Below are 17,053 nucleotides of genomic sequence, written 5' to 3' on the forward strand. Positions count from 1 at the left end.
CCTTTTCTTCAAAGAGAAATGAAAAACAAAACGCAAAAAAACTCAAGTTAAATTGTTCAAACAGCACAATTATGTTGTGATATTATTGTGTTACTATAGAAACAAGATAAAAGTTCGGAATCTCATTGTAGCTTCCGGTAAGGTCACCAGGCCTTGCTACGTTCCTGTGCGAATATTATAGAAATACTATACAAGACTTGAAATGACAAAGTAGTGTTCCAATTCCACTCTTAATAATGCTGCACTCGTAAGCAGTGTGTGTGGGGGTCATAAGCATATTGACATTTCGAATGCGGTCTTGAGTCATTTTTCATAACGCATCGACAATGCTTTATTTACACATTCAATCAATAACACACAACCCATTTAGGAAAGTCATATTTTGTTTGAACATGGAAATGGAAAGGAATTCAAAAAAACAAAAAGTCACTAAGCAAAATATTTATCCCCAGATTTCTGTGGAGCCCCCCTGGGGGTCATGTGGTAGAGGAAAAATAATTAGAAGAGGATCCACATAAATGGATTAATAAACCGCGCACACCAGTCAGAGAGGGAATTCAACATGTTTTCATTTATTATTTATTATATTTTCGTTAATAAACTTGCATACTTGTTTATCCAATTTGTATGCAATCTGTGCCGTCAGCTTTTTTCTGCTTATCTGCCAGCTTTGCACATCTTTTTGGACCTGCACATACTGCTGTACCACACTGCAATGAATCATAACCTGTTAAAAATTTGGCAACTGACTTTTACTTGATATAAAAAAATGTTTCTACAGAGAGAAAGCATTAAGCACTCAAGACAGAACGTCTACAATGAAATGTGCTGGCAAAATCTATCTGACCACAGCATGGAATGTAGTATGTAAGAGCAGGAGCCATCAGTAATGACTCAGACCTTGGTTCCCCCAGTGTTTCTTTGCTGTGATGTCAGTGTGCTAATCTGGCGGCACCCAGTCTACCCAAATCCAAGTCTGTACTGCTGCATTAGTGCTCCTCACGCTGCAGCTTCTCACCTAGAACTGCTGGAAACATATTACTCATACATCCAGAAAAAGAAGGAGGAAAAAACCCCCAAAAAAAACAAACCATACGACTCATACTGTGTTGGTGCACTAAGAGCTTTCCTTCACTTGTCTCCTGTCATCCTCATGAAACAAGCTTCTCCTCATTTCTGATTACTCTCACTCCCTTCCTCCATGTTTCACCAATCATCAATCCTCCCCTTCATCCTGCCCCTGCAGTCTCTCTTTCTCTGGATATTCCTGTCTCTTTTCTGTGCCTCACGCTTCTCTGCATCTTTTCAAGCAGGATTTAAGCAGCTCTGTGAAACTTCAAAGTGTCCATCGCTCTGCAGGCTGTTTAGAAAGGATGACAATGACAAACCAAACCCTGCAGACCTTCAACTGATCGCTCTATTCCACCACCCTTCCACAGTAATCCTGAGCCCCCCCCCCCCCCCAATCTCCCAACTTTTTCACCTCTGGCTGCGCTGCCTTGATCTCCAAGTGTCCATATTTGTTCAACAAGGCCTCAGATATTCTATTATTAACGCTCGTCTCCATCTCTGCATACCGCAGATGTCCTGCTTTGCTACCTTTTTCCTTCTCTGGTGTTCCTTTCCTGTATCTCATACCTCATCATAGCTGGCCCATTGCTTCCCACACAACTTTGGTGCAAGCAAAAACATGTGTCCCACATCAGGTGATGAAGAATGACCACAAGCAAGCTGACCTTCCTGTTGATCGGTTGGAGGATATAGCAAATGGGAGCAAATGATTGCAAATGCGCGCGCGCGCACACACACACACACACACACACACACACACACACACACACACACACACACACACACACACACACACACACACAGAGAGAGAGGGAGAGAGAGAGAGAGAAAGCTGCAAAGAGGATTAAGCTAAGAAGAAGGGGGGTTAAACACTAATCCAATCATTCGTGGCCAGTGTCTTATTCTCAGCGGAAACAGCAGTGAGGCCACTCGCATTCATTCATACCTACACCTCACATCATCACTCTTCTATGACACATGATAATTATACACCTTGAAAGGTGTATAATAAAAAACACTGTAGGGCGTAAGTAATATAGAGGGCATTTTCACAGCGGTGCAAACACATGCTAATGTAGAGAACAGAGCTGTCCATCAATGACTCTCACTTTGCTTCAGTTTTTAATTACATACCCACACGTGTAAATACAGATTATATTCTATACGTGCACACAGGGACGCCCATAAAAAGTTTAAGCAACCTAACGAGGATCAGCCTAACGTAGTTCCTTCATCCCAACCGCAGTCAGGCTGTACAATACCCACACAGTATAAATACTGTTTAAAAATGATGTATATTATTATCACTTCCACTGTACTTTACGTATATATCAAAAAGAAAAATCTTGGTGTATTTTACTGTATATAGTAACCATCTGCATCTTTAATTCACCTGTTCTTCCCTTTTGTTGCTGTAACAAGTGAATTTCCCCAGTGTGGGACTGAATAAAGTATGTCTCTGTTTATGATATAAAGGTGAGGCGTCAGCCTTGCTTTACTAATATAATATATGAGGTTAAATTACTGTGAATTCATAACACTTGACTGCTCTAATACAAAAAAAATAGATTAGACTCCTTGTAAATGCATTTATTCAATTGCCTTATTCGGAGTGAATAGATACTATCAGATTTTCTCAGCGAGAATAAAAGCTCTGACTGTTTCACATCAGAGGTTTTTATATTTCTGTGTTTGTTTTGTTAAGAGTTTTACTTCTCTCACTTGAAGCAGGTTGTTTCTAAAGTGGAAGAAGGTGGTCACAACTCCAAACATCCATCCATCCATTTTCTTAACCTGTTATCCAATTCTATGTCGCATAGGGGCTGGAGCCTATTTCAGCTGTACACCCTGGATAGGTCGCTACTTGATTACAGGGCTAACACGTAGAGACAGACAATCATTCACGCTCACATTCGTACCTATAGCCACTTTAGAATCACCAGTTAAAATAACCTACTGAGAGCCCACACAGGCACAGAGAGAACATGTGAACTCCACTCTACCACAACCCTACTGTATAGCTCCAATCATTTCTTGATGCAGACGGAAGACTTTTTTGTTGTTCTTCAGTAGCGATAGAAGTCAAGGCGTGACAATATATGTCCACAATAATGATGACATCACATTACACTGATTCTGTGATACTGTATTCACTGCAAGAAAATCATCTCTATAACTGAAGGAGTAAAAAGCAGCCTCAAAAAGGCAAAAAATTATTTTTTTACCCTCTGCACAATTGCATCAATGACTTTATGTATTATTATTATTTAATTTTAATAACGTGTCAGTTGAACCTCTCAGTTCCCTGATTAGCTTCTCCCCCCACTGACTGCTGTTTCCCCTCTGTGAGTTCCTTGTTTTTCTTCACAGCTGCCACTTTTTCAAGTTGGTTTACTTGTGTTTACTTCACCTTCAATCATTTGGTAAACTCCACCACAAGAAATCATGAAATATTGACTAATAAGGTTGCAACTTAGCATGAATTATTAATATTACAGGGAGATACGCAATGCATAAAACTAAATAAGTTCTGTGACTATTTTAGTTTAGCGCACAGTGGTTTGAATCTTAAACTGGGATTATAGCCAGTGTTTGAGATACTGCCGGCCCTTAAACTTCACCTCAATGCTTTTTGGCAAAAACTATTTAGGAAAGTTGAACAGGGGACCGTCTAATGATTCAGCGAAACACGACTTAAACATATGAACATGCTACATATAAAAAAAAGTGCTCTACATCAGTGTCCAGTTTGCCCAAGGGAGGTTCAAAATGATCCAGAGTAAGGCAGCAATAAGAAGAGCAAAGGATTACACGGGGAGCAGAGGGAAAAAAAGAGCGGAAGGGGAAGAACGGTTGCCTCCAGGTTGCAGAACATTACAAAATGCACAAAGCTTTTGAATATATATTTTACACCTTGGGGTTTGGACCCCCTTTTGCCTCAGGAGCTGATGATGTAAATCTTCTGTTCCACAATATCCCAAAGGCGCTCAATTAGATTGAGATCTGGTGACTGTGGAGGCCATTTGAGTACAGTGAACTCATTGTCATGTTGAAGAAAGCAGTTTTAGATGGTTTGAGCTTTGTGACATGATGCAATATCCTGATGGGCGTAGCATTCAGAGGATGGGTACACTCTGGAGCTACACTTTCATGTTTTTAATGCCTAATTCTGATCCAACCATCTGAACGCTGTAGCAGAAATCGAGACTAATCTGACCAGGCAACATTTTTCCAATCTTCTAATGGCCAATTTTGGTGAGTCTAGCCTTAGTTTCCTGTTCTTAGCTGATAGGTGAAGCGTCTGGTGTAGTCTTCTGCTGTGGCAGTCTGTCTGTTTCAAGGTTAATCACTTTTTGTATTCAAAGATTCTCTTCTGCATACATTGGTTTTAACAAGTGGTTATTTGAGTTGCCGTTGCCTTCATATCAGCAGTCTGGCCATTTTGCTTTGGCATCAACAAGGTATTTTCACCCAGAGAACTGCTGCTCACTTGAGATTTTCTCATTTTCAGACCATTCTCTGTAAGCCCTAGAGATGGTGGTACAGGAAAATCCCACTAGATCAGCAATTTCAGACTCAAACAAGCCCATCTGATCCTAACAACCATGCCATTCAAGGTTGCTTAAACCACCTTTCTTTCCAGTTCTGGTGCTCAGATTGAACTTCATCAGGTCATCTTACCGTTGTGCACATGTTTAAACGCATGGCCTAAATGCTGCCATGCAATTGGCTACTTAAATATCTGTATTAACCTGCAGTTGAACAGGTGTACCTAACAAAGTGGCCAGTGAGTGTGTAGGCATGCTGCTAAATAATGTGCTGCCATTTGTGTTACAGAAAGAAATAAAGACCAAAGAGCGATGACGAATATTTTCCTGTCCACTCTTCCCTGCACTCATTAACCATACTCCAAAATCACTCTGTATATTTCTCCCTCTAGGCCCCTGAAAGCATTTGACCCTGTTAACATCATTACCAGAGACAGCAAGAGTGCCAAAGACACAGAGAGATTCCAAGATGAGGCAAAACAGAAGGAAAGAAGATCAATGAAGAGAGATTTTTTTTTAATGCAAGAGGGGCACATTAGCAGTCAGTAAGGGTATGATCACAATACAAATTCTAGCTTCTTTCTCAAAACTGTCCAACAAAATAAACCTTTACATGCTAAATCATATCGTGCGCCGCAAAGAGCACGAATTGTATTTTTGTAATGCCTCTTACGTGAAAGTGTCTGTGCAAAAGAAATGTGATTTAACAGACTAAAATTCTTCACGTTGCCTCTGCAGAATAAATTTAACATTCGGCTTGTCAGGCTTTCCACATGGCACTATGTAATCATCCAAATGTAAACCCAGCAATAGATTGATGACAATACCCGACTTTATTTCCTATAGTTTTCTCATCGTATTGGAGAGACTCTAGACAGCATCGAATATTGCAATTCAGGCCTCGTCCTCTTACTCCTCTTGCCATCCGTGTCGTTCCTGCAGCGATAATCATGGCGTGTGTCAGATTGTAGAAGTCGCTGCAGCAGGGCTGTTTTTAAAAACCTCTGACCCTTGTTCCAGCTTCAGAATCTTTAATATTGACAGCCTCATTTATTAAGTGGGAGCATCTTATCTTTTGTACTTAAGTGAAAAACTAAATGTTTTCCCTCAAGGCACTGTCGAACAAACATCTGAGTGATAGGGAGAGATGGCTAAAAAAAAAAAAGAAGAAAGAAAAAGCAAGTGTTACGTCTTCCACGAGAGGTCAGTTACATAGGCCGGCTGGTCAATCCAACTGCTGACGAACAGCTACAACAACTGCCCATTACACCCACACACTTCTAATCACAGCGACAACGACAGAGTACAGGATGTCCACGGGGTTGGTAGAACAGCAGTTCAACTGTATGTCACCATCTTGTCTTTGTATGTGTCAAGTAAAGAGACAGAGGTGATGTTAGTAGTACATCCCGAAGTCTATCTGGATTCAAAGACAATAGATCTTTTTTTTTTTTTAAATGCCATTCAAGTCTCACTGCATTCAAATCAATCATGCTATAGTCTCCATTTCTGTAACTCCCATCTAATTCTCAAATCTCGGTGTAAACTAGGACTCCTGCTTTGAATCACACCTGGGTCATGCTGTCCTCGCGCCTCACTATGCTAACTAGTTCTAATTTATGGGCCTCCTGGGCTGTAGCAGTCATGACCTCACCTGCGCTGTTGCTCGTAACAGCTGGTGAGACCAGGATGGAAGCCGAGGGGGGTTCCTAATTCCTACTTCTGCGTCAATATGGTGCTGAATGCTCGAAGTGTGAGTGGCCACTACACTATAAATGGAACCAAGCATTAAGGATACGCCTGCTTAGCTGAAATGTAATTTTTCAGTGTGTGGGCTGATTCATATTTTCTCCTCTCCATTTCCGGTGCTGGCATTATTCGTCAGTAGTGTCAACAGCGCAGAGCAGATCATAATCTATCCTTCTCGACAGAACAGCTGCCTCTTCATCCTCCCTCCTACACCCTCAGCTGCTTCGCCTTCTTGTTGGACCACGTCGGAAAAAGAGCTTTTAAGTTTTATTGTTTTATCCGGAGAGATCATACGGAACGGATAATCAACACACAGTCACTACTGTGACATACACAGCTAGAGCAGTAGCTTGACATATAAATTTAATTAAAACCTTAAACGTGTGCGTGAAGGTCATTCCTTAACAACGGCGCATAATGATTAAAAACAGAGCTGGCTAGTAATGCTTTGTCTTCCACGCTCCAGCCAAGGCTACAGCAAATTCAAAGGAACCTATTATGCAGGCATTTCCTAATTTCTGTCATAAACCTGTATAATAGTGGATGCTCATAAACTCTTTCCCCGCCAAAGCATTGTTTACCAGTGACTCCCGAATCGCTAATGAGTCAAGGTGTCTTTACTCTATGATTTATATCACAAAAAAAAAAAAAAAAAGAGCAGAAAGTTGGATTTTTAACACATCTCATGACATAATTGCTGTAACATGTAATTACTGGTGATGATGGTGTTTAATGTGGTCAAAGTATCAGTTACTCACACCAGCCTATGTACAAGCAATCCCTGTGACCCAAAAGCTTCAAACTTCCCTAAATGTTTGGTTTCCCTTATTTTTTCCTACTCTTGGCTCACAGATGATGACAGAGAGTGTCCTAATATGGTCATCTTGGTTCCAAGGGAAAGCCAATCAGAAGACCGTTAACTTGAAAAGGAGGGGGAAAGGGGCTGCAACAATATTAAAGATAATGCGAGCAGAGTCTAAGAATAAAAATATGCCGTTGGAAATTATATAAATATAACAGGTCCACATCAGGTGTTTGAAATGCTTTTCTGGAAATGTGCGACTCCTGAATTATGGAATCTGGGTTACTGAAAGGCAGGGTAAACACATACAGTGTAACAGATGGCTACAGTCACTGTAGACTGATGAACAGAACTTGAAGGAGGACCGTCTGTGCCACATTGAGGTGTCTACATTAATAGCTGAAAGTGACAATTTTTCCATGGCAAATACAGCCATAATTCCAACTACTGTTTGTCACTGTGAGGAAGACAAAGGCGTCTGGACAGAGGACAGAGGTAGTCTGTCTGGGCCAATCATTTCTACGTGCACACACGAACACACCTTCAGTGCACTTAGTGCTTCCATCTACACCCCACCCCAAATGCATTAACTCTATGTGGACACCTGCTACCACACTAACCTCCTCTTCCCCAACCCCCCAGTCATAACCAACCTGATTCCCTCCTCCCAACCCCCCACCTGCCACCCCACACACACACACACACACACACACACACACACACACACATCCCCCACCCGGTCTGAATGACAAAGCATTGCGGTCTCAGAGCTACGCCCAAACCAAGCTATTCCTCCAGAAATAAGACTAAAGGAAATATATAAATAATAATAAAGCTGTACACAATATATGCAGTCGTGACTAACTCTTACAGAAGAGTCGAATGTTCACGTTAATTGTCGCAAAAGAAAATGTAGCTATAAAAGCCGCACAGCTATCTCTGGTCATTATCCATCTTGTACTTGTGTACAATTATGCCTGACAGCTGCGTCTACTTTATGTACACTGGTTAGGTTTGGGTTTTTTTGTATGACTGGCAACTTGCTATCAGTTCCCACGTTTGTGCATTAAGCCGCAGATTGGAAAGAAAACTAATTAACTATTAATTACTCTACTTCAAACAGACTTTTTCTGCCATTGTCAGTCATTTTGCCTCTCAGGCAATGAAAGACATGCGCTTGTAAATTCATGCATTTATGCATAAGCAATTAGACACACAAACACACACATACACACGCCAGCACATCTTTGGTTTTATGTGTAAAAGCGAGCGCCGTAACAGAACATAGCGGTAAAGTGAGTCAAGCGCTTTTTGCGAGGGGAATGTTGAAGGCAAAGAAACGTTAATATAGACATTTAATTATGCGCACGTGCTTCTTTAAACGCGGGCATAGAGATGAGTGTCTGTCAGACGATGAGGACGTGGGGGTGGGGGGAGTGGTCGCCATAGTTACAGCGCCTGGTGTGCATCCCACCCGCGTGGGATCTGCTTGGGTGGAGGATCAAGCAGGGAGCAGGGGAGTGTAGCAGCGTGGAAGGACAGCAACTCAGTACTGTGGGTACTTGTGTGTGTGTGTGTGTGTGTGTGTGTGTGTGTGTGTGTGTGTGTGTGTGTGTGTGCGTGTGTGTGTGTGTGTGTGTGTGTGTGTAGGAGTGAAGTGGAATCCTCTTGTCAACCAGCCATCATGACTCCTAACACAGAAAACGGGAGGAGTCGGCAAAACCCCCAGGGATTTGGGGTGGGGGTTTGTTGGTCTTATAACTAAGCAAGAATGGTGCATGTAAATACACCCACTAAATGCAATTGTTAAACTTAGCACCTTCCCCTGAAACTCCAAAGATAAATATCTGGTTTGGATCACACTTGACGGCAGTTTCTAATTAGTGCTCTTTGAAGAAGGGGTGGGCTGGGCACAGTATTGTTTAAAATGAGTGGGGGATGGAGGTCAGGGGCTATTCACTGGAGGAGGAGGAGAAGCAGGAGGAGAAGGAGGGGGAGGCATGCTGGAGTACCTTTTAAGCGTGTGAGTGAGGAGAAGCAGGGGCACGTATGCAAATCAGCTCCAAAGAACACTTAAACAGTTTACAAACTCAATGGCTAAAGGGATGTAGTTGGGATGTTATCGCAAAGCACGAGATTGGATCTGAGGCGTGAATAAGCGAACAGGCCCGGGAATGAGAATGTGGCAGAGTTATGATGTAAGGAAAGGCCTGACAGTTTACCAGAGATACCGCAGCAGAGTTAAGATCAGACACAAAGCAGACGCTGCCTCTTCTCTGTCTCCAGCTCCAGCCACTTTCCTCATTCGCCGTGGCAGGCAGGAAGTCTCCTACAAGAACTCTGGTTGTCTTCAGTCACTTATCTCCCCATGTTGGAGAGAGACAACTCCGATGTGGGTCATGGGGAGGTGGGGGTACATATAAGGAACTTTTGTTTTAAATGTATTGTGAGCACTAGAAGTTTGCTCAGTTTCCTGATGTTTTCTGGATGTTCCCTTAGAAGGAAACATGAGTTTAATTGCAGCTTTTCACCACTCAGACGATGCAGACAGGAGGGCGAATGACAACAGACAACACTGGTGTTGTAGGTCTGTGAAGGTTTTCAGTCATCCAGGTCATGGTGTTGTAGGAAAACTCTGGTCACAATTGGGTGCGAGCAAATGGGTAGTAGACTGGCGTCTACTACAGGGCAACAATTCCTTGGCCTGAGGACATGCATACCAGCCAGTATCTGACTTGCTTTTAGGTACACATGACACAGGAAGTTCCCAGAAGACAAAACATTTCCATACTGGCACAATCACAAAACACCACTCATGCAGCTCTATTGATCCATGCCTAATGAGACATCTCAGTCATAATGTTGACCGACGAATAGCTTCTGTTGTCATTATACATCCCAACTTTAATGAATATTTACTGGGAACTTATCACACAGTTTGTGGATGATAGCCAAGCTGTCAGTCTTGTTTCTGCTTTGGTAGTCCCCCCCCCCTCTGTCGAGTCAACAATGTTATGATATGAAAAAACAATAGCACAAAAGGCATCCTGTCATGGGTATACACAAAGAGATGGGTCTGGTGTTTATGATGCAAACAAGCGTGCGTGCAACTACAGAATACAGCAGGCACAGAAAATAACAAGGGGAGCAAACAGCGCTGCAATCAGACAGCTGCACAAGCTCGTATTCCCCCTAACAGAGAGAAATTGGTCCTCTGACTCTGGCGACAACAGCAGGAAAAAAAATAATAATAATGAGGAACAAATCTTGGGACTCGCACCAAAAATTCCCATACCATAAACATAGATCAGCTATGCAAACAGCTAGCCAATGAGTTATTGCTTTCTGCCTCAGTGTCTAGACGGCACTGTCTCTTGTGTCAGCTGAGGCTTAAACACACATGAAATGCATTCCCCCGTGCTGTAACAGCTGACTCAAGGTGCTCAGCATGAGGACGCACTGGTTTGACCGCAAACAAGCTGTAATGCGCGTAATTTTCGGGTGGGGGGCTTTCAGCTGTTGTTCTTATTCGGGACAGAGGAGAGGCGGGGTGTGCATCAGGGAGTGGCACGACAAACTTTGAATCCCAACAAAATTTGAAATGCCTGAGTCAGCATCAGTGATATTAGCATGGTCCTTGAAAGCGTGGGAGTATAATGGATCACATTCAATGTGTATAATCTGTTTAATGAGAGAAGATTACATTTGCAAAAGATGTGTTGTGAAAATATACTTATATGATCAAGGATTACTTTCAAATGTGTCCATTTTTCATGAAAAGCATTGTTATTAATTGATGATGATGATTAATAATGTAACAATACTGCTTCTGTAAGGATAATTTGAATGAATCAAGAATAAAAGATGAATATCCAAGGACTTTTCTTTTTGCTCTTAATATAGATGGTTGAGATGGTTAAAAACAGAAAAAAAAAAATGAAACATTTTGTGGTTTTATCAATTTTTCTACTAAAAAGAAACTTTTTTTCCAGTAAATCAAGTATTCCTCTGACAACTTTTGTTTTTGACAATTTTATTTATTATTATTATTATATTAATGACGCAATGATGTAGCATCTTACTTCTCCTCAAAGGGAACCCATTATTATAGTAAAAAAGACCAAGATTTCAAATAATGAGTGTAATTCTTACAAGCTTGAAAGTCAACACAGGCACAATAACTGGACTGAAATTAGTGAAAACACAGCCAATGTCCAGAGAAAAACTTTGAAATTCCTTCAGAAAGTCTGGTGAACAATTGCTCAAGAACACCTTAAAAAATCTACACGAAAGTCTGGCTTCATGTCTCCATATAGAGAAATGACTGAGGTCTTGGGACTTTTGCACAGTAGTGTATCTGCTGTTCAAATCTTCTGTTTGCAAGAATAAAGTTGGCTTAAAAGGGAGGATGATTCTGAAGAGGTGTGATTTAAAATGACACAAAGATTCTGGAAAAGAAAGTAATGGGTCCCCTTGAAACCTGCATCATAACATCACTTATAACAGTTATGTGCAATTGTCTTGATGAGTCAATTTCATATGCAAGATTCCTAATTTCTTTCTCTGTTAATTATACAGTTTGTTCACATTAAGAAATGCAAACATTGTAATGAGCTTGTCTGGAATGAAAAATGAGATCAAAGTAGAACTACTTTCAAGCATTTGCGACAATTGTCACGGCACCATATGGACAATCAAATCTGCACTTGAATGGCTGCAAGTACCGCCCTTCTATTTCTGTTAAAAACACAGGGGGGGGGAAAAGGAACACTACACATTAGATATGTCTAAACTGATAATGAGCTTATAAGTACCTTCATTTTCTTTGATTGGGCCGGTTTTAGAGGGCCAGCTTGATAAAGGGTCGGCTGATAAGCTCAAAGTTTGATGGTGCTACAACAAGTACTTAAAACTTTTCTCTTTTCGATCAATAGCACTGTAATGAGCCTGGATAACAGGCTATGGTTTCAGTTTCTCTACAGACTTGAAACAAGTGATCAAAAAATAGCATCAAAATCCTCATAAGAGAAGAAGGGAGATGGCTCAAAGGAAAAAAGAAAACAGCCACCACACACACCACCACTATACCATCACTTTTGAAAGTTTTACTTCCTCCACTAAAACTTCATATTTCTGCTGACCTTTTTCCCCAAAGGATATCATTTCTGCTTTTTTTTTAATGTGTTTTCCTTACAATCATAATACCAAAAGGAAGAGACTGTTGAGTGAATGAAGCTCCATTATTACACTCCAGTAAGGACAATTTACTGTAGTCAGACCTGAAAAGCTACTTGGCCGTGTTTAAAAATGAATGCAGACAATACATGATTAGCATGCCAATGTGTTAGGGGAAAAAAAATTTAAAGGTGAAGAAAAAGATAGAAAAACACTAAAGTCACAAAACTGTGATGCTACAGCAGGGTTATACGTTTAATCTTTTGTAGCAAGCTACGTTCAAGTGCTCCCTCTTAAGGGCCCACCGCAGCCGCTAGACCAGCATGTCTGAGCTATATAGCACACTTGATAGGCCAATGTGTAAACCACAAATGCTTAAACCATTATAGTATAGATCCACTTCTTCATAGTTTGTAAGGGATGAGCTAAAACATAAATCATTGGTATAGAGTTTGTAGTGCCTGATATGAGACCTGATTTTATCGATGTTACATAGCTATACTAGGTATACTACACGTTAAAAACCTGTATTACTCCCTTCCCATCCCCATAACTAACCGTCTCATGCAGGTTTATGCAAATTCATTCATAACGCGTTTAAGCGTCATGAGAACAAGGTAAAAACAGATCTTGTTATGCAAGTTGGAAGAGATATTCGACAAATACAGAGATACAAAATGTGAAACACACACACAGGCGTCAGGATTTTGCGCTAAACAGTGTGAAGCTGCTCTTAGACAAGCTCAACAGAACCAATGGCAGCTCATCAGAACCTGAGCATCCACTGGCCGCTCTTCTATCAACCCAGTAAACGGAAACCACTGAGGCATTTCGCAGTTAAACTTGACAGCCTCGCACATATCACACTTCCAGTTTAGTTACATAAACTGGAACATGTTGGATAGCAAGTTGGCTGCCCGGTTTCAAACACACTCACACAAACAGAAGAATGCCCGCACAAAGCACACACACTTTTACACCAAAAGCATGACATCTTTCTCGCTCACTGAAGGAGAGAAGGAAGACATTCTGTTTGTAAAGCTAATAAATATTCGTTCCTTCAGGCGACTCCTTTTATAAGCTTTATATCATATACCCTGGTGCCACAAATAAACACACACACACACAGACACACACACACGTACCTGGTTGCAAACTCAGCAGCATAAATAAGCCAATATAAGATTTGCCTGCCAAAAGAATGTGTAAGTGGCACCTCTGTCTTTAATAATGACTGATACAGCCTTCATCTATCACAGCTGTCAGCCATCTTTATTATGTTCTTCCTTATCACTCACACACACACACACACACACACACACACACACACACACACACACACACACACACACACACACACACACACACACACACACACACACACACACACACACAAACAAACAAGCACTAAAACATAAAAAAAGTAAGTTCAAACATGTGCTTGCTGACACACTGCGAATGAATCACACAGCTGATCACACACCGCCAGACAAGTACCTCTAACCTACCACAGCTGCTTGTGTATGCAAGTAGATGACAGATAGACAAATGATATGAAAGTATGTGGCAGTGCATATGCTAGTGATGCATTATCAATATAGCAATACCAGTGCTGCTAATATGAAATATAAGCATATTTTTCCTTCAGACACGTTATTTAGTTATTTAGTTCATGGCTCTGATGGCTCTAAAATTGGAGGACAGGTATAGAATTTGAAATCATTGTGAACAGAAATGATTCAAGTAAAAAAAAATTAAAAAGTTCCTGATGCCATCATGCTGATTTAAATTACCACTTCTATTTTGGAATAACTGAACTTGACTGCTTGCCAGTTGATTGCCACCCCAATATTTTTTTTCTGTCTTCTCGAGGGGGATTGGTTTATAATGTCAGCTAACAGTGAAAAATACCAATCACAAGTTACCAAAGCCTAAAGACATGTCATGCTTTTGTTTGACTAGCAGTCTAATCCCACAGACATTGTTTACAGAACAATCAGAATAGTCTGAAAAGACTCCAATTTAAAGAGCCAGAGCCAGAGAATTTGCACTTTTGTTAACACACTGGTTCCAGATAATTTACTCTGAGTCTATAATTTTTCAGTTGTGGTGATTTTCTGCCTTTGGTTTGGACTACGTCCCAGTTGTCAGGTTCACATTACTGATAATGTTGGCAATAATAGCATTAGTATCATGTTAAACACTGTTACTTCAACAAGAGCCACACAGACAGTTGTTACATTTTACTGTCTCCCTCCTTGCACCCAAAAGCTTCTTCGCCACCTCAAAGGGCTTCCAAATTGAATCATGATTATGCAACATGAAAACCCCTCTCTTATCCCTTTTTACCACCGATATCTCATCTGTACTGTGACCGTGTGAAGGCCAGCGCATCTCACATTCGAATTGGGAAACCTGCACAGAGGTCTGATCCTAGTGAAAGTGACTCACGATGTGCTGAAAGGGGATGAGAAGCAAGGCACAGGCTGGTAAGCCAAGTGGGGGCCTCCAGCAGGCTGACTTCCATTCCCACTCCCGCACGCCCCCTCCTTTGTGCCCCCCCTCAGCAGTGCTGACAGGCCACCCAGTCCAGGAACAGAAAAGCCATCTGGTGTTTGTTTGGGACAGTTCACAGGCAGGATGAAATGTATATGTGTGTGTCAGCAGTGATGTCTGCATGAATGTTTGTATCAGTGTGTGTGTGGTGTGTGTGTCATCAATGTGTCTAAACTTGCATTTGCAGGAAGGTCTCATACAGTGACAAATGGGTTTTATGATGATGACTTACTGTAAAGCAGAGCAGGCACTGGGTGACATCAGAATCTATTATGCACAGATCCAGATGTGTCTATATTATGTGCATCTATAGGGGATGTATTGATACACGTGTGTGTGGCGACAGCAGCTGGTTGCCTATATGATCAATCCATTTAACACTGCAGGACTGTATAAGCTTAGTCTCTAACTAAAGACCAAATATCACATTAACCTAGTTCACCGCGTACACACACACACACACACACACAGCTGTTCACGGGCATCTGTTATTATTGCAGCGATTTAACCGAAGTAGTCTACTTCCACCTGACTCAGAATGACTACTAGCCCAGTTCCCCTGCCTGTAAAGAGGTTTGATTGACATGTCTCATACAGGTGTGCCGTGACAGACAAACAGCAGATGCCGATTTTATCTCGGAAATCTGAGCACTGATAAAAATAAATAAATAAATAAATAAATAAATAAAAATCAGATAACAAACGCAGTCTCAAAGCTTTTTTCACCTTCTTTTTTCAGATGACTTACCAAGCAGCGCGCAGACTAGAAAGAGCGCACCGGTTGCCATTGTATGTGTGTGTGTTGCTCCGCTGATCCACTTTTAATATCCCCTCCTTTTAGATGAGAAGCCGGTGGCGTCTGACAGTGTGATCAGCTGCTGGTCCTGAACCAGAAAATAAGGAGGTCTACAAAACCCCGGAGGCAAGAAGAAGAATAAAAAAGCTTCCTTGAGAGTCAAATCCACAGCTGGCGGCTTTCCAAATGTGCGACCCACCTCTCTACAACGTCCTTCTGTTTAAAATAAATAAATAAAAAGCCTCCGATGTCGTTTCCTCTCGCCTTTACCCTCACCTATCTGCTTTTATCGCTGACGATGAAGTGTGCGTATGCCCAGCGCCTAGGCGACCCAACCCACTCACTCGCAGCACCGGCTCACTACGCATCCGAGACTGCGGAGGCGATTCGCACTCGCAGCCTCCTCAGTAAAAACTAAAAGTCCGGCGTGACTCCTGCGTATCTGGATACACGAAGGGAGGCGGGGAGTGCTGACGGTTTTGGGAGTCAGACTGGAATAAGTCCCGGATAATTTTCCTTCCCCTCACTGATGGGAGCGCAGGATCACGAGCAAGCAGTCCAAGCAGGCTCTGTTTTTTTCCACGGCAAATCCCGTAGACCTTATAATCAATCTCTCCACTATCGCTCCGCAGAAAGCCCAATGGGCGGGCGCTCCAGATGAGGCAAGCAAGGCTTTATACTCTGTATAAAAAAAATCACATCAGATTGATCACAATACTCTAACCCAAAATAAGTGATTTGAAGTTGTTACTGCCAATTCAAGTGGGCATTGTGTGCTAATTTAAGACACTATGCGTCTAAATCTTGACAAGATTATTAAAAGATTTTACGAGCTCAAAAAAATGAAGCAGTTCATCCCCAGAAAGAAACGACCCAACCCGTTGCTTTTCCTCTCTGGAGGTTATTTCCTTGTTTTCTGCCTGACCAAGCACTTTGGCAGTTTGAAAACTTGAAAGCGTGTTGCCTTGCTCCACCCCTAAAACCACGCCCCGGCCGTGTGGGTCTGGGGTGCAGTGGGACAAGGACGCATTTGCATTTGTTTGTTGAAATTCTAGTTCAGGCCGTTGATAGATTGAATAGGTTAATCGGAGTGGAGGGCAATTAAGCCCCTTATGCTACTAGTTTTCCCAGCTTTTTATTTGCAGGGTAGAGTTCAACCACTTTTTTGAGGTAGACACGAATTGTTCGCGCAACATCTGTTTACTGCATAAACGCACGATGATTATCACTTGAAAAATAAAATATCAGGCTATTCTTTGATGGTGTTTGTTTATTTTGCGCCGATCACAAATGTCGCCTTCTCATGTATAATTTACAAAGCAGTCTGCGTGTTATAGACAGATTTTGTACCTCTCC

At 41.7% G+C, this 17,053-nt stretch overlaps 1 protein-coding gene across 2 annotated transcripts in view; it reads right to left on the bottom strand.

Annotated features, from left to right (window-relative positions):
* igsf3 (immunoglobulin superfamily, member 3) overlaps nucleotides 1–16,621 on the bottom strand; it is a 78,140-nt gene extending 61,519 nt beyond the window's left edge. Inside the window, exons 1-2 of one of the 2 annotated variants that reach the window (XM_026144082.2) lie at nucleotides 15,897–16,621; nucleotides 15,650–15,807 (exon numbers count right to left, since the gene is read on the bottom strand). In XM_026144082.2, the coding sequence (XP_025999867.2) occupies nucleotides 15,650–15,689 (40 nt within the window). In that variant the 5' untranslated portion in view covers nucleotides 15,690–15,807; nucleotides 15,897–16,621. Of the gene's footprint in view, nucleotides 1–15,649 lie in introns of both variants that reach the window. The other variant, XM_026144081.2, reaches the window with a different exon arrangement.
* Nucleotides 16,622–17,053: the final 432 nt, after the last annotated feature.

Source organism: Astatotilapia calliptera, chromosome 16 (genome assembly GCF_964374335.1).
Source record: "Astatotilapia calliptera chromosome 16, fAstCal68.1, whole genome shotgun sequence".
In the NCBI taxonomy this organism is placed as follows: Eukaryota; Metazoa; Chordata; class Actinopteri; order Cichliformes; family Cichlidae; genus Astatotilapia; species Astatotilapia calliptera.